Genomic DNA, 27,156 nt, shown 5'->3' with positions numbered 1-27,156 from the left:
ATTAATTATTGAACCATTGTCACAGAGAATTAGATAATCGCAACAGATAAGAGATTTGAGGATGGCGGGAGAAGAACAAAAGCTGTCTTTGTTTGCTGATGATATATTGGTTATTGTTGAAGCCTCGGAGTCATCCTTGATTGCTCTTAAAGATATGGGTGAGTACGATCAGCTTTCAGGATTTAAAGCTAATTTATCTAAGACAGAGGTGATGAATATATCAGCATCTATGGTAAGGGTTAAAGAATTACAAAGATCAGTGCCTCGCTCCTTAGGAATAATTTTGGGGGCAGATTGGAAACTCTCGTTTCAACAGAACTATGTTCCATTAGTAGCAGATATTCAGAAAGATTTAGAACGGTGGAATAAGATGTTTATCTCATGATTAGGGCGTTTGGAAGTGGTAAAGTTGATGGTTCTTCCTAAGTTTTTGTATTTGTTTCAAGTACTGCCGATTGAAATTCCAAAATTGTATTTCCAAAAATGTAATAGCATGATATTGAGATTTATTTGGGGAGGAAAACGTCCAAGTCATGCAATGTTTAAATGGAAGGAGGTTTAGGTTTACTTTATTTGGAGAATTATTATAGAGCTTCTCAGTTGAGAATGATAGTTGAATGGTATTCATATCTACTTAAATTATGGGTGAGGGTAGAACAAGAAATGTTAGAAGGGATATGGGATATTAGAGATTTGAAATATCTACCCTGGGTGGCTTTGGGAGAAAAAGAAATGATAAATACAAGTAATCCCTTTAGTAGTTGCTCAATGAGAATATGGAAAAGTGCAGCTAAAAAACGTTTGGGTAAAGAAAAAAGTATTTACTTCTCTTCTATGTTATATGTGCAAGATTTTATACCAGGTAGGGAAGGGGGGATTTTTAAGAGGTGGGAGGTAAAAGGTTTGAGGTGTTTTGGCCAATTTATTGAAAAGGGGGGAGGTTAGAGCTTTTGTAGATCTTCAAGAACAATATCAATTGGCAGTGAGAGATCTCTCCCTATTTACAGGTGAAAAATTATATTATGACATGTAAGATGATGGAAAAACAAATATTAAGGAAATCTGAATTTGAAAAGAGGTTAGGGAACCCAGTTATGAAAGGGTATATCTCTTGGTTATATAAAAATCATACATGTGGATGAGAGAAAGAAAACATCATATATAAAGGCAAGGGAAAAAGACTTGGGGAAGGAATGATCAACTGCTGAATGTGGGGGGGGGGGGGCAACTGTATCGCATCTTTTTCATACAGCTAGAGCTGCTACATTGGCGGAAAATGCTATTAAACTTTCAGGACGATGGTATATTACCCTGGTATTAATTAGCGAATGTGTGAAGGGGAAAAATGATGTTTGTTGGAGAGGATGTTTTGAGAGAGGTACATTTTATCATATGTGGTGGGAGTGTCAAATCATTCAGAGATATTGGGAACAAGTGTTTCATTATGTGAGCAGGTTAATTCAGATTCCTGTGGATATGGGTTCATAGACAAAATCGCGCGAGACAACGATGCGCCGACAACTGAGCGCAAGGTTGACGGCACGCCGAAGAAAAGCACTATTTTAAAGGGTTCCGACGGGGAGTGTTGGTGGGGAACCCCCCCTATTTTACTTAACAGACATCGCGCTGGCGTTGTGGGGGGTTTGGGGGGTTGTAACCCTCCTCATTATACTTGAAACTGAACTTTTTGCCTGTTTTTTAGGGAAAAAGTTCAGTTTTAACTATAATGTGGGGGGTTACAACCCCCCAAACACCCCCTCCCCAACGCCAGCGCAATGTCTGTTAAGTAAAGTGGGGGGGTTCCCCCCCACACCCCCTGTCGGAGCCCTTTAAAATAGTGCTTTTCTTCGGCGCGCCGTCAACCTTGCGCTCAGTTGTCTGCGCTCAGTTGTCGGTGCGCCGTTGTCTCGCGCGATTTAGTCCCGTCACCGTGGATATGAGTGCTCCACCCCTATTGGGACTACCACCTTCCCAATCCATGTTTATGGACCTGGCATTTATAGCTGCTCGACTAACCTTGGCTCAGCAGTGGTGTACCCCAATTGCTTCCACAATAAGAGATATGATGGATCGTTTAGGAGTAGTGTTGTTAAAAATATAGATTATCAGCCCTTTTAACAAATCGATGGTCGCAGTTTAAAGATATATGGGGGAAATATGTTGAATTGGAAAAAGAGGGGTTTTGAAGGAGTTAAAATATATATTATCCTGTCCTTATGAAAAGAGATTCCAGGCCTCCTGGGGGGGGGCGAGGAGTAGTGGAAATGTATGTGTTTGTATGGTAAGGATATGTTATCTCCACATTTTAATAAGGGTTATAATTGGATTGTAATTTATGCTCTTCACTGAGAGTATTGTGTTATATTTTTGTTAAAACGCTTAAAAAAAAGAATTAGAAAATTAAATAAAATATACTTGCTGGAGAAAAATATGAACAGAAGACTAAGACAGAAACATTCAGTTATTTAATGCATTTCTGATGGGTTTGTGCATGGCCAAAAGTTTGAGGATCGCCTTAAGAATTTTCAGAATTTTTCTCAAATTGCAGGTAGTTTTGTTAGGGTTTTTTTCCAGCTCATTCCACACTTTAGGGTCCTTTTACAAAGGCGTGGTAGCGGTTTAACGCGCGGAATACCACACGTTAAACCGCCTGCCGCGCTAGTACTTAACGCCTCCATTGACGAGGCGTTAGGATTTTAGGCTGCCGCAGGGGTTAGCGCGTAATGAAATGTCCGACGCGCTAACCCCCGTAGTGCGCCTTGATAAAAGGAGCCCTTTATTTTAAATCTAGGAACTCTTATCAGGCGATAGTAGCGAGTCCTTTGCAGCAAATGTACCGAAGCCCATTCATCTCCTATGGGCTTTGGTGCATTTGCTGCACCGCACCTCACTAGCCTAAGGGCTCCTTTTACTAAGGTGCGCTAGTGTTTTTAGCGCATGCTACATTGCCACACGCGCTAACCCCATGCTACGCACCAAAAACTAATGCCAGCTCAATGGAGGTATTAGCGTCTAGCGCGTGCCAAAACCACTAGCGCTTCGTAAAAGGAGCCCTAAGTTACCCAACTGCCCTCCTTCCACCCACTGCTTTTAAAGGTTACCATAGATGCTCTAGGCTCTGCAACTTCTCATTTCAGATTGCAGTAAGTTTCTCCATTAACCAAACCAGTTCTCCTCTAGATACGCAGAACACAAAAGTCGGGGCTTCCTTTCTCTTCCATGCTGTGGCAGTTCCTCACTTAGCAGCCGTAATAAGGCGTATCATCCATTTCATGGACTGTTCAAACTCCACTTTGATTGCTAGATCCAACAAATACAGTCTAGGCTCCGTAGCAAATGTTATGTGAGTTACTACCTGGATTTTAAAAAAATAATTTATATTCCGCATATCCTAAAATTCTATGTGGATTACAAATTATTCAGGTACTCAAGACATTTTTCCCTAACTGTCCCGGTGGGCTCCCACTCTATCGCATGTCCCATGCCTCATCCAGAAGTATTCCCTCTGACGTTGCGACATCAGAAAGAAGCCTTCTGGTTCAGGCACGGAACGCGCAAGGCGCCACTGTACACGGCATCGTGCATACTGCGGCTGTGAGGAGGAGGAGCTGGCCACAAGTTAACACCGGGGACATCGGACTGCAAGCCGCATAAAAGGGCCAGAAGGTAAGACACCCGCCGGAGGGAGGCACAGCATGGAGGGAGGGAGACGATAAAGGTAGGGGGAATGATTTTATTTTCAATTTAGTGTTTGAATTATGTCAATTTTGAGAATTTGAATCTGCTGTCTATATTTCACATTTCTCAGGAAGAAATACAGTCAAACCTTGGTTTGCGAACATAATTCGTTCCAGAAGCATGCTTGTAATCCAAAGCACTCGTATATCAAAGCAAATTTCATCTATATGTCCTCCCTCAAACTCCTCCATCTATCCCCCCTTGAAACAATTTACACCTATGCTGATGACATCCTCGTCCTCCTCGAGACCGATTCGAACCTCACCAACCTGTCCAAAAACATATCCTCTTGTATACTGAACCTACAATCCTGGGCCCACACTGTGCAAATGAAATTGAACGAATCCAAAACAAGACTTCTCTGGCTCGGCCCAAAACTTGACCAACTACCCACCTCCGTCCCACTATCCTCTGGCTCCACTCTGCAGCTTGAGTTTTCGAGCAACGTTCTGGGCGTCATTATTGATTCCACTTTGTCCTTCAACGACCACTTCCAATCCTTGGTAAAAAAATGCTTTTTCAGCCTTCATATGCTGAGGAAAGTTAGATCCTGCTTCCATTAAAACCATTTTACCCTTCTTGTCCAATCCATCATCCTTTCCAGATTAGACTACTGCAACTCTATCTACTTAAGCCTAACTAAGAAAAACCTTCATAGACTTCAGCGGATTCAGAATGCCGCAGCCAAGCTCATCTTCGCTAAAAGTAAATGTGACCATGTCTCTCCACTCCTGTCCAAACTTCACTGGCTTCCGATAATCGCCAGGGTCCACTTTAAATGTGCCTATCTAGCTTTCAAGATCCTACATGGTATCCTCCCTCCCTTTATCCCTCTTACTTGGAATTCTTCAAACCCTAATACCACCAGACCCCTCCACAAATTAAAACTTTCCTTCCGCTCGCTAAAAGGCATTTCCCATTCAGGAAGGCTAGGGACCTCCCTCCCCTTCAAAATCACTGAGCTCTGGAACAACCTTACCTCCCCTCTTCGGAACTTGAGCTCTCTCCAAGTTTTCCGCAAACATCTGAAAACCTGGCTTTTCTCAAAAATGTAAGCCTCTCTCCAACTTTGGAGCCTCTCCCCTCTTCGGAACTTGAGCTCTCCCCAAGTTTTCCACAAACATCTGAAAACCTGGCTTTCTCAAAAATTGTAAGCCTCCCTCTAACTTTGGTATCCCAAGCCCTCAAAATCTCTTCATATCTGGCTTCCCTAGTCCTCTAAATATTCTTCATTCTTCGACCTCTAACCCTTTATTGTAGTTCCTTCCTATTACATCTCCTATAAACCGTGCCGAGCTCTACGAACGTGGAGAAGATGCGGTATACAAACGTAAGGATTAGATTAGATTAGATAGGAAATAATGGAAACTCGAGACGATTTGTTCCACCTCCCAAAAACTTGAATACAAAATACTACGTACTTGAATTGCAAGACCTCGCTCATTTAGAACAGTCACTACACTCCTGCAGCGTCAGAGAGAGAAAAACCATCGGTTCAGTTGTGATGTGTGTATACTGTATGTACTCATATTGCAAGATATTGCTTGTATATCAAGTTAAAATTTAATAAAACGTTTTGCTTGTCTTGCAAAACACTTGCAAACCAAGTTACTTGCAATCCAAGGTTTTACTGTACATTTGTTTCTTTTTCTCTGGGGGTTGTACTACATGCAGAGTCTTGAATCTTAGGGTTTCTTTTTTATATATTAGTACTTTTAGTTTTTGGTCCTGTATTTGCATGGGGTTATCTGTGTTCTGGTAGGAATGAATGTTGAGAAGCATACAGTGTGCTTGTGTAGTTTAATTTTGTGGTTAACCATTATGTGTTAATAAGATTATATTGTGTGTACATATATGAAAAATGAATGGAAAAATTTGTTATAATTAGTACTATTATGGGGGTGGGATCTGGGGTGGAAATTGGGCGGGGTCTGGCCCGCAACGTAGCCTGTTTTTGGATTTCGGCCCCTTAATGTATTGAGTTTGACACCCCTGCTGTATAAAGTGGAAAATGATAACTACTACTACTACTATTACTACTATTTGTCATTTCTATAGTGCTGAAAAGAACATAAGAATAGCCTTACTGGGTCAGACCAATGGTCCATCAAGCCCAGTAGCCCGTTCTCACGGTGGCCAATCCAGGTCACTAGTACCTTGCCAAAACCCAAAGAGTAGCAACATTCCATACTACCAATCCAGGGCAAGCAGTGGCTTCCCCCATGTCTTTCTCAACAACAGATTATGGACTTTTCCTCCAGGAACTTGTCCAAACCTTTCTTAAAACCAGCTACGCTATCCGCTCTTACCACAATCTCTAGCAACACGGTTCCAGAGCTTAACTATTCTCTGAGTGAAAAAAAAAAGTTCTCCTATTGGTTTTAAAAGTATTTCCCTGTAACATAACATAACTTTATTCTTCTATACCGCCACAATCAGACAATTTCTGGGCGGTTCTGAAGAGAGCTGGACAGTCAACGAAGTACAAAATACAAATAGCAAGAATACAACAATTTCCTGAGTAGTCAGAGTAGAATTTCATCAAAATTTAATCAAAATTGAGGTATTTTGAAGGCAGATTGAGGTTTTAAAAATCAGATTGAGAAATCCAAGATGGCCACCACAGTAGCATTTTGGTGCCCCCCCCCCAAAAAAAAATGTCATCATGGTGTGCATTTCTTTCACACGCAGAACATGTAATGGATGTTTTCTGCTCAGAAGAGCTTACAATCTAAGCAACTCATCTGTCAAATTGTCTTCCTTCAATTTGCCTCTTCTAGTTTTAACTAAAGATTTCTTTTACGTGCTTCCCAGTATTTAGTCCTTTTGAAAACAACTCTCCATATGGCTTCACAGCTTGTAGATCATTCCCTTCATACATTTCTTTTTAACATGTACACTTGATACACATTGAAACTTTCCAACCTGTGGAAATCAATTATACATGTGCTAATTTGTAAGTCTCTGTGCCTACAATTGATTTTATATACACTAAAAGTTGAAGGTGCCTAAACGAAGCTACTACGTGCTAACAAATTCACATCCAGTGGCGTACCTGGCTTGTGTGACACCCGGGGCCCATAATTTTTTGGCACCCCCCCTCCCCATCTGTACAAAAAACATGATTTTTAGTAACAAGCCACACGTCACACATGAGTACCTAGGAAAAGGCAGCATCTTACATATTGCAGTGAGAAGTACATCAATACATCCATTATAAAACTAAACAAGCCAGACTAGTACAGATCAATCCTGTAATCAATCCTAACAAAAAACCATGTCTTTCGAACACACAGAACACAGAAAACACCTTCGCCTAGTATGGAATGTCATCACAAACTTACCCCTCCCCCTTTTACAAAACTGTAGTGTGGATTTTAGCCACGGTGGTAACAGCTCTGATGTTCATAGAATTCTGAGCATCAGAGCTTCTACCACCACGGCTGGCGCTAAAAAACGCTCCACAGTTTTGTAAAAGGGGGGATAAAATTGAAATACATTGACAAAGGTTAAATTGAACCCTGCAAGAAGCTGGACTCTGCATACAATGCAATACCACAGAAACAGTGACACGTCGCCTAAAGCAATAAATAAATAGAAAATTTTTGTTCTACCTTTGTCTTCTCTGGTTTCTGCTTTCCTCATCTTCTTGTTACTCTCTTCCTTCCATCCTCTGTCTGCCATCTCTCTGCCCCTATATGGCATCTTCTCTCCTTCTATGCCCTTTCCAGAAACAGTATGCCTCCCCCTTCCATCTCTCCTTTCACCCCCATTGGTCTGGTATCTGTCTCCTCTCCTTCCCCACTGCTCTGGCATCTCTCTCTCCACTCCCTTCCTCCTGTTCTTCCCTGGTCTTCCTTCTCAATTTATTTTCTGCCTCTGTCTAAATTCTTTTTTACTATTCAGTCCTCAATTTCCCTCTTTCACTGTGTCTACCTATAGCTTTCCCTCACTCCTTCCAGTAACTATCCTCTTCCCTCAATCCTGCATGTGCCCTTTTTTTCTTTCTCCTCCCCACTTCCTTCCAGCATCTGCTCCCCCTTTCCCTCACACTTCCATTCAGCAGCTGTCCGTCCTGTCCCCCACACTTCCATTCAGTGTCTGTTTCCCTCTCTCTACCCCTTCCTACTACTGTTCACCCTCTATCTCGCCCTTCCATTCACTGCCCTCTATGCTCTTTCTATCCAGTGTGCACCCTCTCTCTCTCTCTTCCATATGACATCTTCCCTCTTTCTATGCTCCTTCCATAAGCTATCTATCCCGTGCCCCTTCTCTCCTTTGTACATGTTTGATTTCAACTCTGTCACCTCTCCGTTTTTCTCTCTCTGTCACCACCCCTCCCCTATGCTCTGGCATCTCTCTCTTCGCCTTTCTTTCCTTCCCACCTCACGGTCTGGCATCATCCCTTCCCTGATTCCCGGCATCTCTCTCCTTTCCTTTTCTTCCATCTCTCCCTCCCCCTCCATGCTCTGACATCTCCTCCTTCCTTTCCCCCTTCCTTTTCCCTTGATCTGGCATACCTTCCTCCTTCCCTCCATGCCCTGGCGTCTCTTCTTCCCTCCAAGCCCTGGCATCTCCTTTCATTCCCTCTAGTTGGGTACAGCCACACTCTCCCCAATTCTCTCCCCCTCTGCTCCCTTTCCTTCTTCTGTCACCCAAGGCCTGATGTCCTGAACTTAATCGGGCAGCAGCAGCATTTACAATTCACTGCTGTTGCCCGCTTCAGGCCTTCCTCTCTGTTGGGTCCTGTCCTCATGAAAACAGGAAATAGGCAGGACTTAGCAGAGAGGAAGGCCTGAAGCCGGCAACAGCAGCGAATTGTAAAAGCTGCTGCTACCCGAAGAAGGTAATGGAGCACCGAGACAGACGCTTCTCCCCCCTCCCAGCCGAACCCCCGCTGACCCTCCTATCTCTCCCCCCCAGTGAACCTTTCCGACCCTCCCAGCGAGAGCAGCAAACCTCCTTCCAGTAGTGTCGGCTGCTTCGCGGCTTTCTCCTGCCGGTGAAGCGTAACTGATGACATCATTAGTGACGCGGCAGAGGGAGTAGAAAGCCGCGAAGCAGCCAACGCTACTGGAGGGAGGTTTGCTTCTCTCGCTGGGAGGGTTGGAGCGTGATAGGGACCGGGCTGGCTGTGCACCCCCCCTAAGGCTGCACCCGGGGCGGACCGCCCCCCCCTTGGTACGCCACTGTTCACAACCCTAGTTTCTCATTGAATACAGGAAGATGACATTTTCTATATGAAAGATATTCAAGGTAATGATACAAAATTAGATGGAGGGACTATCAAGAAATAGAAGAAAACATTTTGTGGGAGGATGATACAGAGCCTGAGAAGGTGAGAGGAAATGTGAGAAAACATTTATGACAGGATGATACATACGAAGTGTGTTCAATAATTTATCTGAGTATTAAAGAAAGTAGACTGTGCATGTCTGTGCATGTTGTGACATGTCTCAAGGTTACTCATGCACAGTTGCAGCTCAGTGAGAGTCTAACATTCCAAGAGACAGGATGTCAGGAAAGTCCTTGTGTGAATCAAGTAAGAAACTAGTGAGAGAGAAGAGTGAAAACTGCCTGGAGGAGAGGAGGTTCCTGGTGGTTTTGGCACTCTTATTTCACATGAATTTTCGACTGCCTGCTTCCAACGTCACCTAGAAGGGCCAACATTGGACATAAAATCTAGCCGCTTCCTGCGGTAGACGGAGAGAAACAGAAGTGTAAACTGCCTGAAGGAGAGGAGCTACCTGGCGGTGTTGGTGTTCTGTTGTCACTTCAATTTTTGACTGCCTGCTTGCTGACATCACCTAAAGGGGCCGATGTTGGTGATAAAATCTAGCTGCTTCCCATGGCATGGCTACAGGGCTACAGGGCTACATGGCTAAAGGGCTAGGCCCCTTGCGATCCCCTTTGGAGACCCGACGGAGCAACAAATAAGGTTTGACTAATTTGATTTGAATTGCAGTCTATTGCTAGGGAAGCATAAGGTTAAGCCAAAATCAGTGCCAACAAGTACACCTGTTACACCAGGAACTATAGATAAACATTTAATAACAGTTATGAAGTCTAGCTCTCCCTCTCCCTTCGTGAAAAATGTATAAGTTCCAGGGATAGGATCTTTCCAGCCCCACCACCAGCCTCTCACTTCTCATCAGGGACGATTTCCCAAGATGGTATCTTCCCAGTTGGAGAGAAGTTGAACTCAGATCAATCTTTACATCAACCACTATTGGAATCACCTTCATTAGATTATAAACTTTTGAATCCTTTTAATGAGGATATACCTCAAAAAATATCATTTTTGGATGTATGGAAATTGGTTAAGAGGTCTTGAGATGTTGTTACAGGGTCCAGTGCAAAAACTTTATACCTTTTCAAAACAAGTGGTATCTAAAATTAAGGATATAGATGGAAAATTTAATTCTTTAGAAGTACGGTAACTACAAAGAAAATGTAATCTCCAATTGGTTTATTACAGCAAACTAGTACTTCAACGATCAAGGATAGTCTTCGGTTGCATAGGCATTGTGAAGTAATGGAAAACCATATGAGAGCTTGTAATCATCAAATTATGAATTTTCCAGTTTGTACACTATTATCAGCGGAGATATTGCTTAGAAAGTAATTTGAAAAAATTCTAATTTTGAATAATGTCAAAACTATTGTATTGAATACATGTTTCTATCTTCCAGTTATGCCAGGAGAGTGACATAGTAGATAGATCTGAAGAACAGAAAGATCCATTAGATAATTTAACAGCTTTTCTAGAAACTACTCAGGATGAGATTACTGATTGCGCTATTCTCCTGGTCACCTTTTCCTCAGAGAATAAGTGTTTAGTTTTAAAAAATATTTCCTAAAACTAAAAAAAACATAAACTAAAACTTAATTTTATAGACCAGGTCTTCAGCCAAAAAAGGTGTTTGACTCAGTTCACAATAATGTAAGTATAGTACTTAAATATAAAAGAAGAATGAAATCTAGAATAGTTTAGTTTCCAAAGTGTTTAGTAAACAAGAAAGTTTTCAGAGCTTTCTGAAATAAAATGAAGGGGCCTAGACTTCTAAGTGAAAGCGGTAACTGATTCCAGAGCTCAGTTATTTTGAAAATGAAAGAGTGGCTGAATCTCTTGAAAGTTCTATTTTTTACCCCTACGGGAAGGAAATGTAAGTTTTAATTTATTTGAACTCCTAGCGAGATTAGATCTGTGTACATTCCAATCTAAAGGAACCAAAGCAATAAAAATGCCAAAGAGAATTTTAAATGCAATACAAACGCACTTAAATTGAATTCTAAGATACACTGGAAGCCAATGTAATTCCTTGAGCAATGGGTTTCCTGAAAAAAGATTTCTTGTTTTGTGGCCTGAAATTGCAAATGTTTCTTGATGTTTGTAGAACAACACAGCTTAGGAGGAAGCAATTTCTTCAATATAAATCTCATGTTTTGTCATTGGGAGCTGGTGACTACATCCCATGCTCATGAGGGTTCATCGCAACAAATGGCTGCAATTTGCATAGGAGTACTGACTTTGGTCTTGCACTGACTGGCAGAGGGTCGCCTTCTATGATGAGTCATGTTATAAGCTCCATTGAACAGATGGACGTTGGCATGTCAGGTGTGAAATCGCCAAGAACAAACACCCAGTAATTATTGTTGGAAATACATAAGCTGGTGGCGGCAGCATTATGATCTAGGGCAGTATTTCTCAACTCGGTCCTGGAGTACCCCCTTGCCAGTCAGGTTTTCAGGCTATCCACATTAAATTTGCATAAACTTGATTTGCATACAGTGCCTCATGCATATTCATTGTGGATATCTTGAAAACCTGACTGGCAAGGGGATACTCAGGACCGAGTTGAGAAAAACTGGTCTAGGGAATGTTTGCTTGGTATGGTTTGGGTCTCTTGATACCTCTGGAAGGCACTCTCAACCAATAAGAGTATCTCTCTATCCTTGCCGATCAAGTACACCCATACATGTTGACAGTCTTCCATATGCCCGATGGGATCTTTCAACAGGATAATGCGACATGTCATACCACCAGTGGTTTACAGAGCATGACCAAGACTTCCTGCTACTTTCCTAGCCTACGAATTCTCCAGACCTTAACCCTCTACTAGAACATTCTCTGGGTGTCTTCTGTGATAGGTCACTGGTTTAGAGTGACCATATCTGCTCTTCTCCAGTCCTATGTAACCTCCCATTTCTCCAAAGATTTATTAAGAATTTTAGCAGTAATTGGAAAAACTGCAGTAGATTAAATTATACCTTCTGGTGCAATTCGTTGTGTCACATTTATAAAATGGAAAGCATAATTGCTACTCAAAAAGGGTATTATAATAAATTTAAAAAGATCTGGGGGCCATTGACAACTTATTGTAATGAATAGACACCATTTTCTAGTGAAAGTATATTTGCAAATGGGGGGAGAAGGGTGGTTTATAGTTTACTGTGGGTTTAATCAAAAGAAAAAGAATATTTATAATGTATATTTTTGATTAAATGTTAAAGGAAAGGGAAGGTGGGAAGGGAATAGATTCAACCCTCCCACATCCCTTCCAGGCATTTTGAAATCAACTTAATGCACTTATCACCCTCCTGAAAACTGTTCCTATATGTTACTTATATTTCCAGTAAGACAGCATCTGTGAACATAAGAACATAAGCAATGCCTCTGCTGGGTCAGACCTGAGGTCCATCTTGCCCAGCAGACCGCTCACGCGGCGGCCCAACAGGTCCAGGACCTGAGCAGTAATCCTCTATTTATACCCTTCTATTCCCTTTTCCAGCAGAAAAATGTCCAATCCTCTCTTAAATCCCAGTACTGTATTCTGCCCTATAACGTCCTCTGGAAGCGCATTCCAAGTGTCCACCACACGTTGGGTAAAGAAGAACTTCCTGGCATTTGTATTGAATCTGTCCCCTTTCAACTTTTCCGAATGGCCTCTTATTCTTTTATTTTTTGAAAGTTTGAAGAATTTGTCCCTCTCTACTCTCTCTATGCCCCTCATGATCTTATAAGTCTCTATCATATCCCCTCTAAGTCTCCTCTTCTCCAGGGAAAAGAGACCCAGTTTCTCCAATCTCTCAGCGTATGAAAGGTTTTCCATCCCTTTTATCAGTTGCTCTTCTCTGAACTCTCTCGAGTAACGCCATATCCTTCTTAAGGTATGGCGACCAAAACTGGACACAGTATTCCAGGTGTGGGCGCACCATCGCCCGATACAGCGGCAGGATAACTTCTTTCGTCCTGGCTGTAATACCCTTCTTGATTATACCTAGCATTCTATTCGCTCTCTTAGCGGCCGCTGCGCACTGTGCAGTCGGCTTCATTGACCTGTCCACCATTACCCCCAAGTCCCTCTCTTGGGTACTCTCATTCAATGACATCCCTCCCATCGTATAGTTGTACCTCGGGTTTCTGCTTCCCACATGCAATACTTTACATTTCTCAACGTTGAACTTCATTTGCCATTTTGTCGCCCATTCTCCTAGTTTGTTCAAGTCCCTTTGCAATTCCTCACAGTCCTCTTTAGTCCGAGCTTCCCTAAATAGTTTGGTGTCATCTGCAAATTTTATTATCTCACACTTCGTCCCTGTTTCTAGATCATTTATGAATATATTAAATAACAGCGGCCCGAGCACCGAGCCCTGCGGAACACCACTCGTGACCCTCCTCCAGTCAGAGTAGTGTCCCTTCAACCCTACCCTTTGTTTCCTACCAACCAGTTTCTGATCCATCTATGTACGTCTCCGTCCACCCCATGGTTCTTCAGTTTCCGGAGTAATCGTTCATGGGGCACCTTGTCAAAGGCTTTTTGGAAATCAAGGTATATGATGTCTATGGGGTCACCTCTGTCCATCTGTTTGTTAATTCCTTCGAAGAAGTGTAGTAAGTTGGTTAGGCACGATCTCCCCCTGCAGAAACCATGTTGGCTGGTAATAAGAAGTTTGTTTCTTTCCAAGTGATCATCGATGCTTTCTTTTATCAGTGCTTCTGCCATTTTTCCAGGAACCGAGGTCAGACTCACTGGTCTGTAGTTTCCCGGGTCACCTCTTGATCCCTTTTTAAAGATGGGCGTGATGTTGGCCGTCTTCCAATCCTCCGGGATCACGCCTGTTTTCAGGGATAGATTGCATATTTGCTGCAGTAGTTCTGCTATCTCCTCCTTTAGTTCCTTCAGAACCCTTGGATGGATTCCGTCCGGACCTGGAGATTTGTCTATTTTTAGTTTATCTATCTGCCTGCGCACATCTTCAAGGCTCACTTCCATGAATGTTAATTTTTCTGCTTGATTTCCATTGAAGAATTGCTCAGGTTCCGGTATGTTGGTTGTGTCTTCGTTTGTAAATACAGACGAAAAGAACATGTTCAGTCTTTCCGCGACTTCTTTCTCCTCCTTCACTACTCCCTTCCTGACTCCATCATTCAGCGGTCCCACCTCCTCCCTAGCTGGCTGTTTCCCTTTAACATATCTGAAGAACGGTTTGAAATTACGAGTCTCCCTGGCTAACTTCTCTTCATACTCTCTTTTAGCTTTTCGAACCACACGGTGACATTCTTTTTGATACTTCCTGTGCTCTATCCAGTTTCCTTCAGTTTTGTCCTTTTTCCATCTCCTGAATGAATTTTTCTTATTACTTATCGCTTCCTTCACTATTTTAGTCATCCATATCGGGTCCTTTATTCGACTCTTTTTGCTCCCCTTTCTGAATCTGGGGATGTAAAGATTTTGCGCCTCGCTCACCATGTCCTTGAAAAAAGACCAGGCCTGTTCTACCATCCTCCATTTCTTGGAAGTGTTCCTAAGTTTATTCCTTACCATTTTCCTCATTGCTTCATAGTTTCCTTTTCTGAAGTTGAAAGTTGTCGCCATGGTTCTCTTTCCTTTTGGTATTCCTGCTTCAACCTTGAACTTGATCATGTTATGGTCACTGTTTCCCAACGGTCCCACTACTTCCACTTCCTTTGCTGGTCCCATTAACCCATTTAGGATTAGATCCAAAGTGGCATTTCCTCTCGTCGGTTCTCTAACAAGCTGCTCCATGAAGCAATCTTGTGTAGCCTCCAGGAATTCTGTTTCCCTAGCGCATTTTGAGTTTCCAAGACTCCAGTCTATCCCAGGGTAGTTGAAATCTCCCATAATAACTGTGCAACCATTTTTGCATTCTTGTTTCATCTCGGCTTCCATTTCCTTATCGATATCTCCGGTTTGCCCGGGTGGGCGATAGTATAGGCCTATTTTTATTTCATGTCCCTTTCTTCCTGGTATTTTAACCCATAGCGATTCCAGCTTGTTGGTCGTCTCCGCTGTGTCTATTCTTGTCGATTGTATGGTTTCTTTTATGTATAGGGCTATTCCACCTCCTTTCTGTCCTGACCTGTCCTGGCGATAGAGCTTAAATCCCGGCAGTGCTGTATCCCATTTGCTTTCCTCATTCCACCATGTTTCAGAGATTCCATTGATGTCTAAGACTTCTGCATTGGCCACGGCTTCTAATTCACCCATTTTGTTTCCTAGGCTCCTTGCATTAGTATATATGCAGTTTAGATCCTGGCATTTAAGTGTCTTCATTTCCTTTCCCTGTGTTTCGGTCTTTAGTGTCTTCTCTTTTGGTACACTCCTTCCAACCACTTCTTCTGGGTTAGTCGACTCCTGTAATTTGTCCTTTGTTTCTTCCGAGCCTTGCATTCCCTTAGTATCATCACATGATACCTTCTTCCGAATCATCAACGCTAGGTCGACTGTTCCGAATCATCGACGCAAGGTCGACTGTCGGCTTTCCCCTTCCTCTTAGTTTAAAGCCTGTTCTATTCCTCTCTTGACGTTGTTTGATAGACGTCTTGTTCCCGCCATGCTCAGGTGCAGTCCATCTCTCCTGTAGAGCTTGCTCTTGCCCCAGAACGTTGTCCAGTTCCTCACGAAGTGGAATCCTTCTTCCTCACACCATTTCCTCATCCACGCATTTATTGATTCCTCCTGCCTTTTCACATCTGCCCTTGGTACCGGTAGGATCTCTGAGAACGCTATCTTCTGGGTCCTCATCTTCAGCTTCATTCCCAGGATCTTGAACTGTTCTATCAGCGTGCTCCTTCTGTAGTCTCTCCTGCTGACATCATTCGTCCCGATGTGGATCATCACTGCGGTCTCTTCCGTCTCCGCTCCTTCCAGGATCTTCCCAATTTTGTCCACGATGTCCTTGGTTCTTGCTCCTGGGAGGCAGGTCACCAGTCGATCCTCTCTCCCTCCTGCTATGTGGCTGTCCACATGCCTTAGGATCGAATCTCCCACTAGGATTGCTGACTTTCCCTTCTTCAATTTTCGCTTCGGTCTCAGGTCAATGTCCCCGGTGTGCTTCGCTCTTTCTTCTTCTGGGCATCGATTAGCCAATTTCTCTCCCTCTTGTGGTGTTCCTCTGTGGGTGTCTTCTTTGGGGTCATCTGCTTCTTGTTCTCCCTTCCGTGTTGGTGTTGGTATATCTTCATCTTTCATCTGAAGTTTATCCTCTTCCACCCTCCTCCTGTATGCCTCCTCAATGAAATTCTCAATGAAGATTGTGGCTTCCTTGTACAGAGTGTATATATTTCATAGGATGTTATTGTTTGCACTTTAGCAGCTGCATTGCTTGATGATACTAAGTGTTCCCATTTTATTTAGGTTTGTTGAGTGTAGCTGAGATTTCAAAAGAACATTTTTAGATGTGTGGTTGCAAATCTAAGGTGTGGAAATTGCTGAAATGAGGGTATAGACATTAAAATTAATGAAATGAAAGAACTGTTGATGGGACCGCTTGCATGAATGTGTGCACGCTTTTATTTAATTTGGGTATTGCTAAATCTAGATCTTCAGGAATCGCTTCACTTAAGACTGCAGAATGTCAATGAGCCTAAACTCAAGAGCAGTGAAATGTAGTTGAAAAGGCCTCCCTCCTCCTGTCTTGCAGCTGGGCCATCTCAGCAACCTTTGGCTTGAGCTCATGCTTCATGTCCCAATGTTGCTGTTGGCACTGCTTCAAAGAACACTTTTCCACTCCAAGGATGCTGACGTCTTGAGTGAAGCTTTGCACTCCAAGGATGCAGGCATCATGAGGAAAGCTTTGCCAAATATTGTTCCTGGCAGCCATGGTCCTGTCTTTTGACTGCTTTTCTTACAGCAACAGGGTAATATGGTAGGACACTTTCCAGTATGAGGGCATGATGCTCCTGGGGTCAGCAGGCAACCCTGATGAGCTGCCTGGAGGATGGAGATTGTCTGCTGGTTCAAGGGTATTCCGGTTCCCTCCCTGCATCCTCTCTCTTCCTGCTCTAGTGCTTTCCTCCAAACCCTCTCCTCCTGTCTCCAATGCTCCGCCCTCTTTCATTTGGACCTGGCTTCCTGTTGAGCCTCTCAACCACCTCAACTTGTAAAAAGCCACACTAATGAAAACTCGCACATAACAATTTCCTTTGTTTTGTCTCCTCTTCTCCTATCAAGGTACAGAGCTTGCTTCAGAGCACTAAAAATGCATAAAGTGACCAAAATTAAAGCTTCTGATCTTATGCAAAGTTAACACAACTTGCCTATAATAGTTTTGTGTGTGTATACCTTTGAGCTGACCACTGACCCGTGGCTGCACGTGATGTTTCAAGACAGAGTACAGGAGTGGCTTGTCATTGCCTTCTTCCATGCAATATGTGGCTCCATTATGTTGCTGCTGCCCAACATAGGGCCCTGCAGCCTGGTGACGGGACTAAATTGTGCGAGACAACGGCACGCCGACAACTGAGCGCAGACAACTGAGCGCAAGGTTGACGGCGTACCGAAGAAAAGCACTATTTTAAAGGGCTCCGACGGGGGTGTGTGTGGGGGAACCCCCCCACTTTACTTAACAGATATTGCGCTGGCGTTGTGGGGGGTTTGGGGGGTTGTAACCCCCCACATTATACTTTAAACTGAACTTTTTCCCTAAAAAACAGGCAAAAAGTTTGGTTTCAAGTATAATGAGGGGGGTTACAACCCCCCAAACCCCCCACAACGCCAGCGCGATGTCTGTTAAGTAAAATAGGGGGGTTCCCAATCAACACCCCCTGTCGGAACCCTTTAAAATAGTGCTTTTCTTCGGCGCGCCGTCAACCTTGCGCTCAGTTGTCTGCACGCTGTTGTCTCGCGCGATTTTGTCTATGAACCCTGCAGCCTACAGCACCTGATATTCCTCAATGGTCCCCCATCCAGGTAACTAGCCAGGCCTGATGCTGCTTAGCAAGAGCAGGGCAGCCAGGCCATAGGCTTTAATGTGTGTTAAATGTCTGACATCATCTGCACATACTTGTTGGAAGCCCTCCAGATGTGGCCGGCGCTCAGGGCTTGCTAAACCCTGAAAAAACTGCTGGGTTTTGGAAAGTCCATCCGGGAACCCAGACAGTCCTCTAAAAAGAGGACATGTCTGGGTTTTCCTGGACGTTTGGTAACCCTAAGCATGAACTTCCCTCTTTTAAACCAGGCACACAAACAAAAGCACATTTTAACCGAACATTTTCTATTTACATGTAGTTCCTGCAATTGCAACACAGACATAGATAATTTAAGAGCTACAAGAAATGAAATCCATAGTCAGGCATTACTATGAGAAAATGTCCGAGCCAGGACTAGAAACTAAAATGGATGTGGTTTTTAAGGCAGTAGCTCAACCCGTCATCCAAAAGTTTAGTTACAATGAGTTATCTTTCTTCAGTTGTGATTCTCTCACCAGAACAGTTTATTTGACAGGGATCTCAAAGTCCCTCCTCGAGGGCCGCAATCCGGTCTGGTTTTCAGGATTTCCCCAATGAATATGCATTGAAAGCAGTGAATGCACATAGATCTCTTGCATATTCATTGGGGAAATCCTGAAAACCCGACTGGATTGCGGCCCTCGAGGAGGGACTTGAGCTCCCTGGTTTATTATAATGTGAGCTATCATGGCTATACTGTACAGACTAGGGGGTCTGTTACTAAGGCACAGTGATGCACTACATGCAGTGGCACTCTTTAGATTCCTATGGGCTTCTTAGCATTTAGTGCACCTTAGTAAAAGGAACCCTATGTTAACCCCCACCCCCTTTTTTTTTTTTTTTTTTACAAAACTGCGAAAGTGGTTTTTAGCACAGGCCGGCGCAATGAAGGCGCTGTGCTACTTCCGATGCTCATAGAGTTCTGTGAGTGTCGGGAGCAGTGCAGAACATTCAGTGTGCTGGCCTGCGCTAAAAACCGCTTTCGCAGTTTTGTAAAATGGGGGGAGGGTTTAATTAATAAAAGACAACTATAAATTAGGCTTTCTTTTCTGATGCAGGCTCTGAATATTATAAGGCTGTTTATAGCTAATCTGCAGGCAGTTTTAGATTCTTTCCTTTGTAATTTTTCAATTTGAATTTTGTATTTCTTACCTTTTCATTGCTTTTTATTCTTTAATTTTTTTCTGGCTGCATTTTGATTAAATGGGAGAGGAGGAGACAGTGGATACTGCAGATGGGCAGACTGGATGGGCCATTTGGCCTTTATTTGCCGTCATGTTTCTATGTTTTTTTTTTCCCCACTGTAGCTCCTTGTGATTCTGGATGGCAATGGAGGGTTAAGTGACTGCAATAGGGGGGAAAAAAATAGCATACAGTACATTTAATCACACGATTAATTGCAATTAAAATTTTAATCAAAATGCAGCCCTACTATTTAAACGCAGGGGAGCCATTGAATGTCATGGATTTGCTTGAAACTACTGTATCTGATGCCTCAGAGAGAGAGAGCTACCCTATTAGTTTCACTTGTGTTTGAGCAAAATGTAAATGCACTATTAAGATTATACTTTTGTAATTCTCAAGTTTTATTCTATGGGAAAAAAGTTTGGATTTATCCTGATGTTACTAGACAAGCACAAGAATGAAGAAAATTATTTCTGGCAATGAGAACTGAAACAGTGACTCTGGGTTCTACTTTCCTTTTGGCCTATCCATGTAAATGTTTGGTTAAATATCTTGGTGTTAAATATGATATTTTTCTCTCCTGAGAAGTTGCAAGTTTTTGGGGGATTTGAAGAAGTTGTCAACAGGGAATGTTTGATAGGAGGCTTGCACCAGAAGATGTATGAGGAGAGACTGGAAGCCCTGAATATGTATACCCTAGAGGAAAGGAGGGACAGGGGAGATATGATTCAGACGTTCAAATACTTGAAGGGTATTAACGTAGAATAAAATCTTTTCCAATGAAAGGAAAATAGTAAAACCAGAGGACATAATTTGAGGTTGAGGGGTGGTAGATTCAAGAGCAATGTTAGGAAATTCTACTTTACGGAGAAGGTGGTGAATGCCTGGAATGCGCTCCTGAGAGAGGTGGTGGAGAGGAAAACAGTAACGGAGTTCAAAGAAGCGTGGGATGAACACAGAGGATCTAGAATCAGAAAATAATATTAAAAATCGAATTAAGGCCAGTACTGGGCAGACTTGCACGATCTATCTGTGTATTTGGCTGTTTGGGAGAGGATGGGCTGGAGAGGGCTTCAATGGCTGGGAGGGTATAGATGGGCTGGAGTGAGCTTTGACGGAGACCTCAGTAGATGGAACCTAAGCACAGTACTGGGTAGAACTTTGGGTTGTGGCCCAGAAATAGCTAAGAAGAAAAAAAAAATTTAAAATTTAAATTGAATCGGGTTGGGCAGACTGAATGGATCATTCGAGTCTTTATCTGCCATCATCTACTGTGTTACTATGTTATGTTACTATGATAGAGGGAATTAGCTGTTAATCCAGTTCCGTTTTTAGATTTCCTATTTGAATTTCTCTTCACTATATCTGGGCCTTCTCCCTTGAGAAGAAAAGGAAGATGAGAAGAAGAGGAAAATAATGGAAAATGCTGGTATAAAGTCCTTGTATGATACAGGTGAAGAATATTAAGTCCTTTAGATCAGTGTTTTTCAACCGCTGTTCCGCGGCACACTAGTGTGCCGCGAGATGTTGCCTGGTGTGCCGTACGGTCAGGGCCGCCATCAGGGCAGTACCACCAGTCTAGGGAGAGGGGCGGTCCGCCCCACGTGGACAGGAGAGAGCTGGACGGGGGACCCGCGGAGTTCAATACATCTCGAGCCGCGAGGCTCGTCTTCTGTTCCTGCCTGCCCTGCAGCTAACATATAGCCGATCGCAAGCGTTCCCCGATGTCAGCGCTGACGTCGGAGGGAGGGCTTAAGCAAAGCCTGCCCTCCGACGTCAGCGCTGACGTCGGAGAATACTTCCGTTCGGCTATTTGTGCGCGGCAGGGCAGGCAGGAAGCAGAAGACAAGCCTCGCGGCTTGAGCTTCGTTTTGCTGAGAAAGTTGCAAAGATGGGCTGGGAGGCAAACACGGAACACAAAAGGGGGGAGGGAGTGCGTTTTGGACACAAGGCATGAACTTGGGAGAGAGGAAGGGAGGGAAAGAGATGCTGAGGTGGGGGAGGGAATGCGTTTTTGGACACAGAAGAAATGGACTTGGGAGAGAGGAAGGGAGGGAAAGAGATGCTGAGGTGGGGAGGGAATGCGTTTTTGGACACAGAAGAAATGGACTTGGGAGAGAGGAAGGGAGGGAAAGAGATGCTGAGGTGGGGGAGGGAATGGGTTTTTGGACACAGAAGGCATGGACTTGGGAGAGAGGAAGGGAGGGAAAGAGATGCTGAGGTGGGGGAGGGAATGCGTTTTTGGACACAGAAGAAATGGACTTGGGAGAGAGGAAGGGAGGGAAAGAGATGCTGAGGTGGGGGAGGGAATGAGTGTTTGGACACAGAAGGCATGGACTTTGGAGAGAGGAAGGGAGGGAAACAGATGGTTGTGTACACGGGGAATAGAAGAAAGGAGAATTTTTGGTCATAGGGAGGGAGTGAGGTACAGATAGTGGCATACCAGGGTGGGGGGGGCGGTCTGCCCCACCCCAGGTTTACATCCCAAGGGGGTGCACAGCTGGCCACCCTCCAGTGTTGTCCCTAGGCCAGCAAACTGCGGCTCTTTAGCCACTTGAGTGCCACCGCCGCCATCGGGAACAGGCCGGCGCCAAGTTCTCCCTGCTTTTCCCTGTGGGGCCGGCCAACTCTCGCCACTCGCGTCAATTCTGACGTCGGAGAGGACGTTCTGGGCGAGCCAATCGCTGCCTGGCTGGCCTAGAACGTCCTCTCCGACGTTAGAATTGACGACGGGTGGCGAGAGTTGGTCGGCCCTGCGGGGAAGAGAAGCAGGGAGAACTCGGTGCCGGCCTGTTCCCGATGGCGGCAGTGGCAGCCTATTCCCCAGTGGCGGTGGCAGCATTATAAAATACTTTCTTTGTGTTTATTTGATTCCTATATATTTATATATAGTAAATATAGGCACAGTTAAATTTTTTAACTTTTTCTAATTGTGGTGTGCCTCGTGATTTTTTTCATGAAACAAGTGTGCCTTTGCCCAAAAAAGGTTGAAAAACACTGCTTTAGATAATACTAAAAATGAAGCAACCGGACCTCAAGAAGAAAAATCCCCTTTTCCCCTCCTGCTCTAATAAATCAGTATATTAACAATTTAAAAGACATTTCTTACTACATTTGCCAACTGGCATATACTGATTGGGAAATACCCTGTTGCTGAGCTAAGCTGCTAGGCCGAGCGAAACTTATGAAAAACAAGACTTAACTCTGTGGCATGGCAACAGAGCCTCGCACCTGGCCGGATATTGTGAAAAGATAAACACAGCTCATGGTCAGAAATAGAATTCTCAAGAACATTATTTAGTAAGATGAGTCTTGTGATAGTGGGACAGGGGTAGGGTTGGAGCTCGGAATTGATTATATGGTAAAAGAAAAGGACATTTGCGGGAAAAGGTTAGGCCTTACGGTAAACTGAGCAGACGTATAGCGTGACACAAATGTATAAGCCAATAAATGAATATACTTATGTAATGACGTATAAAAAAATAACCAATCAAGATTTATCATGTGATTTAGACCAACGTGGTGCTGGCCACCAAGAAATGTATAAAATCAGGCCTTTAAGAGGAAGTAAGGAGAACAGACATCAGAGGATCCTCAGGCCTGAAGATAACATTCTGTTATTCTATAAGCTGAATGATTTATTCCTGTAAGCTGTTACTGATTTGCTAATAAATATACTTATTGATTGAAAATAGCATATAGCGTGTGAGGTCTCTGCTTCGAGGTAGGTCTAGACAGCGGCCTACTTCATCCCAAAAATGTATTATGGTCTAAGGAAAATATATTGGGGGTCTTTTACTAAGGCGCGCTAGCCGATTTAGCGTGCGCTAAATGCTAGCGTGGCCATAGAATATAATTGACACGTTAGCATATAGCATGCACTAACCCCCTCTTCTACAAAGCCGCGCTAGCGGCTGCCATGCGGCAACAGCCCTGAAGCTCTTTAAATCTCTATGGGCTTCGGGGCCGTTACCACGCGGCAGCCGCTAGCATGGCTTTTTAGAAGAGGGGGTAAATCGGCTAGCGCTCCTTAGTAAAAGACCCCCATTGCTACTTATTTTTGTTAAAAACAAAATTTTCCTGTTATGTTATTTCTCTCTGATTTTCTGAAGCAAGTTATTTTGTAAATTATTTGAAAATTCTATTAAAAAGTAAAAAAAAAAAAAAAAAAAAATGCAGCCCTACAATAAATGAAATTAAAAGGCAACAATTGCAGATCTCTTCAGAAAGAATTGAGCTGGTAGCTGTTTCTCTTTATGGGTTATGATATGGAAAGTTAGAACAATTAATGTCTCTTCTTATCTAGGGCGTGAAGGGCACCAATATCACAATCCAGGTGTTGTGTGATATAATGACTGATTCCACTTTTGGGACACCATATAACAGATATGCAGCAGTGGTTCATTTGATGTTGGAGGCTCTGGAGATGAAATGTATGGACACAAGTTACAAGAAATATGTTCAAGAGATGACGAATACCACGTGGCAAGGCACTGCTGCAGATGGAGGTAAAAACAATTTTTGGTTCAAATGGTATTCATAGATTTCAAAGAGCTTGATCAATGGTAATTCTGTTAAAGGAAGACTCTAAAGGCAGAGACAAGGGAAGCACTCTCCAAAGGGTAGGTCCAACCACAAAAGAACATAGAAGATCTGAATTTATTGAAAGGAACCAAACAGAAAGAAGGAGCATGTAAGAAATTTTGTTGAGTGGAGAGAGGATGAGCTGTGATGTATGGTATTCCAATGGACCTGATAGCTTGTATCAGTATGAGAAGTTTCCATCTTGTGCGATAGCAAATTGGTAACCAATGTTCAGCTTTCACGATGTGATGTCATATTTGCTCTCTTCAGTGGCATACCAAGGGGAGGGGATGTGGGGGTGGGGGGCGGTCCGCCCCGGGTGCACGCCCAAGGGAGTGCACAGCTGGCCACCCACTGGGGAATAGGCTGTCACTGCTGTCATCGGGATCAAGCCAGCCGAGTTCTCCCTTCTTTTCTTCCCTGCAGGGCCAACCAACTCTCGCCGCCAGACGTCAATTCTGACTTCGGAGAGGATGTTCTGGGCCAGCCAATCGCTGCCTGGCTGGCCCGGAACGTCCTCTCCGACTTTAGAATTGACGTCGGGCAGCAAAGAGTTGGTCGGCCCCGCGGGGAAGAGTTGCAGGGTGAACTCGGAGCTGGCCTGTTCCCGATGGTGGCAGTGGCAGCCTATTCTCCAGCGGCAGTGGCAGCATTTTCCCAATGGCGGTGGCATAGGGGAGGGGAGGGAGAAAGAAAGAAACGGGGGGGGGGGACAGGGAGCCAGAAAGAAAGGGGGCAGGGTGAAACAAAGAAAGAAATGGGGCACAAAAGAGAGAGAGAGAGAGAGAAAAACAGACATACAGAAAGAAAGGGGGCAGGATGAAAGAAAGAAAAAGTTGGGGGAGGGAATGAGGTCTGGAGGAGAGGAAGCATACAGGAGACTGAAAGAAGGGAAGAAATATTGAATGCACAGTCAGAAGAATAAAGTGCAACCAGAGACTGATGAAATTACCAAACAAAGGTAGGAAAATTATTTTATTTTCAATTTAGTGATCAAAATGTGTCCATTTTGAGAATTTATATATGCTGTCTATATTTTGCACTATGGCCCACTTTTACTAAACCGCAATAGCGTTTTTTAGTGCAGGGAGCCTATGAGCGTTGAGAGCAGCATGGGGCATTCAGCGCAGCTCCCTGCGCTAAAAACCGCTATCGTGGTTTAGTAAAAAGGGAGGGGGTATATTTGTCTATTTTTGTATAGTTGTTACTGAGGTGACATTGCATAAAGTCATCTTCCTTGACCTCTTTGAAAACCCACGGAATATAAATGATAATTAACATTTTCTCTGCGTACAGTGTGCTTTGTGTTTTTAAAATTTTATTGTTGGTAGGTCATTTTGACTTGGCCACGAAGGTAAAGGGGAGGGAGGGAGGGGAGCTGCTGAAAGACATCTAGTAATCCTTGCAGGCTTGGCTGTGCAGGGAATTATTTTTGTAAAATCATGTTTTGTTATGTGACTGGCATTATTTAGACTTTAATTTCTATGAATGAATAGAATGAAAATGATATAAAATTACTTGCTTGTTTTTATGTGCGTGCACTGGAGAGAGAGTGGGTTGAGGATGCTGAAGGGAAATGGGAAAGAGAGAGTGGGGAGAAAACGCTGATTTATAAATTGACAATTGTACAGAATATTGGTTTTTTTTATACTTTAATATAAGTTCAATATAAAACAATTCAAGGTGTGTGGATGGAATCAGGTGGTTTGCGGGGATGGGGACTGAGCTTACGGGGATTAGTCCAATTAAATGGTATTTTCTTATTTCTCATTATTTGTTTTATTTTTATTTGTTAATTTGTAAAATGGTGATTGTTATGTATCAGTTTTTTCAAAGTTTTTTCTACTGTCTTTATATTTTACACAGTATTAGAGGACATGTATTACTGTTTTTGTAGTGTTGTAGTGTTGCATTGTATGCAGAGTCTGGTTTCTTGGCGGTTCAGCTTAACTTTTGTCTACATATTTCTGTTTTTAGTTTGTGATTATTCCATATTGGGCAAGGGTATATCTGTGTGTATGAAAGGGACATGGCTTTCTGATAGCATTGACTGTACAGGATCAATTGACTGTACAGGATCTGGCTTGTTTAGTTTTACAATGTATGTGTTGGTGTTCTAGTGCTCACTGCAGTGTTTAAGATGCTGCCTTTTCGTAGGTACACTCTTGTTGTGCGATATGTGGATTGTTACTAAAAGTCATATTTTTCATATAGATGGGGGATGTCAAAAAATGTTGGGCCCCGGGTGTCACATATGCTAGGTACGCCATTGGCTCTCTTTCTTTATCCACTAGGGGAAAAAATGAGGAGAATTTAATTCAACATAAAAGTAAAGGGGATCCTAAAGGTTGCCTAGATTGGGAGGGTAAGGCAAAACTGAGAAGGTGGCTGTGGACAGGTAGATAGGAGAAGCATAATGAGAGAATGGAGAAAATGGAGAATGGAGGAATGGAGAAAATACCCACTGAAAATTCCTCCACTCCCTCGGTGCAGGTAAAAAAATATCTACAGCCTTAAAGGAGCAGGCTAGGTGTGGAAGGGAAAAGCACATAAATAGGTTTCAGGCTGAAAACCTGTGTTGCTTTCCCAAGTGTGCATTTGCACCTGCTTCAAATGTAAGTTCTGCTCTTGCAGCTGGGAACATTTTCAAAGGGACATACTGTGCAGGATCTCTCTTTTGAAAATGAGCTTTGAATCCCACAGCAGATATTAGGCATCTTAGTTTTGGGGAATTATATACTGATATCATTAAAGTGCTCCCAGACAATAAAAATATAAAACCAAATGGGCTATGATGAGATATATATAGATATGTATAGTGATGAACGCAAAATCCAAAAGTTTTATTAAAATTTTGATTCAATCGGAATATCTTGATTCAAAGCGATGTTCAAATATAACGGGGAATCCAGCGTATTTAAGTATTCCTAAAAACAATGACATAGATGAACTTGCACACGAGGAAAGTGGGAGGAACTACAATGTATATAGAAAAGAAATACAAATAGATCAACACAAGAGGAGAGGTAAAAAGGACTTGTCAATATCCTTGAGAGTGGGAGCCTTGTAAGATTCAAGTTTTGAAAGCCTCTTTATAGAGCCAAAATTTTAATTTTAAACCTATTAAGAGTTTTTTCTTCCTTTATATAAGCCAGCAACTCGTTCCAAATTTGTGGTGCTGTAACCGAGAAGATTGTGTCTCTTCCTGTATTTATCCTTCTTAGGGATGGGGAAAAAAGATTTTTTTGTCTTCAGATCTTAAGAGTTCTTACTGGGTTGTATGGGATGATCCTATTTGTAGGGCAAGAAATACAATGCAAATGGCCAACTTGATGCTGCTCTTAACCCTATCCTGACTTCTGGAAATTAGTGATGGTGTTCTCTTGCTCTTTGTT

At 43.1% G+C, this 27,156-nt stretch overlaps 1 protein-coding gene across 2 annotated transcripts in view; it reads left to right on the top strand.

Annotated features, from left to right (window-relative positions):
- The window catches only part of LOC117367141 (putative serine protease K12H4.7), a 137,493-nt gene that overhangs the window by 92,746 nt on the left and 17,591 nt on the right, over window positions 1-27,156 (top strand). For both annotated transcript variants that reach the window (XM_033959449.1, XM_033959450.1), the window contains exon 6: window positions 23,484-23,685. In XM_033959449.1, the coding sequence (XP_033815340.1) occupies window positions 23,484-23,685 (202 nt within the window). The remainder of the gene's footprint in view (window positions 1-23,483; window positions 23,686-27,156) is intronic.

The sequence above is a fragment of the Geotrypetes seraphini genome, chromosome 9 (genome assembly GCF_902459505.1).
Source record: "Geotrypetes seraphini chromosome 9, aGeoSer1.1, whole genome shotgun sequence".
NCBI classification, from domain to species: domain Eukaryota; kingdom Metazoa; phylum Chordata; class Amphibia; order Gymnophiona; family Dermophiidae; genus Geotrypetes; species Geotrypetes seraphini.
This window is presented reverse-complemented; position numbering and strand designations above follow the sequence as displayed.